Genomic DNA, 2,244 nt, shown 5'->3' on the forward strand with positions numbered 1-2,244 from the left:
TTCATCGCGCGCGCTGTGCGATCTTCTGCGTGTGAAGATGACGACTCTGTCGCGTCGTCACGTATCGTATGCGTATCATATCTACAGTAAAATTCACGAGGAGAAATCGGTTTATTCTATCAGCTGCGTTGGCGTTGGGTGTGGGTGCTACACTTGTGCCCGAATGGTTTTCGTTTGTGTTTACGTATAGAGGCAACAATAAGGCGAAGAAAGGTTTGATCGATGCGGTGGAGCTTGTGATGGCGACTGGATTTGTGATTGCGGGTTTTATTGCCTTGATATTGAATTTAGCTCTGAAGGAGGAAGAAGATGAGGTGGATGAAAAAATAATTGAGCTGCCCAGAAGTACTAGTAGGAGTCGAAGAGGGAAAGAGGTGGAGGCGGAAGGGGGAAAAAAGGTGGAAAGTTCTAATCACATCTCCCATAAGTTGAAAGATGTGGAAGAGGGTCCGGTGGCCAAGAACGATTGATCCGATATCATAGACTCAGATGTATCTGATGGTGCAGTTAGACGCTCATTATGCGCGCGGTAACGGTACACTAACCCACGTGGTGTGGCCAGTGCGCAGTCGTGGCTGCCTTACCAGGCGCCGTGTTCATGATCGGAGATAAACTGCTCTTTCTCCACCCCTGGGTCCGATTTTTGACCATCGTATCTCAGAATACAGCTGGCTTTAACATCGGTTGGCATTTTGTATAGTTGCCTTCTCCAACTCAATGTGAAAAGCAAAACCTATTCTATGATCCTCTCCGATTCCAGCGGCTTCATCGCGGGAATGCCATGCACCAACTGTCAAGTGATGGTAGCATGTTGAGGTTTTCAATCTTAGCCATCTAATGCATCCGCATCAAACTGCTCTCCACGTATTTCCTACTCCACAGCCGCGAGTCCCCCGCCAATGCCTGAACGATGTTTATTGGATCATATTATTTTTGCCAATAATTGTAATAAAAACTTTGATCCTCGGTGTTGTTCAAACAATTTCCTTGAGCAGGTAAATGTCTCCCATTTCAGCTACAATAATCGACATGGAATGCATGCAAGCTGAACTGACCTCAGTAACATATGGCTTGCATGTTAAATGGATGTAACTGACCATGTCAGGGCAAACCCTGCGTAGTCGCAAGCTAGCAACGCCGCAAGACTCAGCGCGAATGAGAAGCCGGCTGGGGAGTGAACTCGAAGACGGTAGTGGGGCTGAAGGCGAAGTTGTGCATGAACCATTGCATAAGAACCAGCGGGAACGATCGAGTCATCTGAGAAAACGACATCTGATCCATTCCGTACTCCGTATAGTCTCACACATCACATTGGGATGCCAGATGAATACGCTGTACGTTGACTTTAAGGAAAAAAGCAACAAGTAGCCTCAACCGTGGAAGGTTTGGCGCCAAGACTGCGTTAAGGTTCCGGATCCCGTACGCTTAATTGTTAAATCTGGGGCAGCCAATCAGAGAAGAAGGGACAGCAAAGCGGGATGAGTCAGCAGGCTGTTGCGGATTTTGTTGAGGAGGGCACTAAACCTATTTAGGATAATTAATTTGCACCGAGGCTAAAAAAAAAATGGGGGGTTGAGTTGGAGTTTTTGGGGCTCTAGAGATTTTACTCTGCTTTGCTGAGGTTATGGGCCAATGGGTTGGAAAATGGGAAAGGAATTGAGTCATACGATGGGGAAGTTCCATGCGCTTTTTGACGCAGTAGTTTTTATTCCATTTTGGGTTCTCCGACAAAAGAGGATATGACAATTGTTGGGGTCATATTTTTAACCTTTGACTTTGGATCGGGATGTGGGTGGGACAGATGGGGCCCCCTCTGGTACTGATACAAACGGTGACTAAGCATCTTTGTACCCCCTAATGGAAGGAACATGTACGTTTGAAGAACCCTCTGAAGCCAGCCTGTCTCAACACAGCCGCTGAATCATGCATGAAAAACGAGATGGATGATTTGTCTCGGTTTGTGTTATGAGTACATCCCTTTGTGTTTATGAGAGCTGAATTACTCTGGGTGTGGACAGTGGACCATCAATGTGTGTTTGTATTGCTTTCCATGTTGAGATATACATAGTGCGTATGGATTGGTAATGTACTCAGCTACTTGCATCGTACACGCTGCCCACTCCCCAACAAATCACAGAAGCTTATTTTGTGGCGGAAACTAGCATTCCACTTTCCCACGGTCTGTTCACGTCAGGGTATTGTTTTTCGACGCTATTACATGAATGCCCGGGAAGGACTATTATC

The 2,244-nt window shown here is 46.4% G+C and overlaps 1 protein-coding gene across 1 annotated transcript in view; it reads left to right on the forward strand.

Moving 5' to 3' along the window:
• HCAG_07147 (purine permease) overlaps nt 1-190 on the forward strand; it is a gene marked incomplete at both ends in the record, with an annotated part of 1,928 nt that extends 1,738 nt beyond the window's left edge. Inside the window, one exon of the mRNA XM_001537675.1 lies at nt 88-190. Within this exon, the coding sequence (XP_001537725.1) occupies nt 88-190 (103 nt within the window). The remainder of the gene's footprint in view (nt 1-87) is intronic.
• Nucleotides 191-2,244: the final 2,054 nt, after the last annotated feature.

Source organism: Histoplasma capsulatum, genomic scaffold (assembly GCF_000149585.1).
Source record: "Histoplasma capsulatum NAm1 scaffold_8 genomic scaffold, whole genome shotgun sequence".
Classification (NCBI taxonomy): Eukaryota; Fungi; Ascomycota; class Eurotiomycetes; order Onygenales; family Ajellomycetaceae; genus Histoplasma; species Histoplasma mississippiense.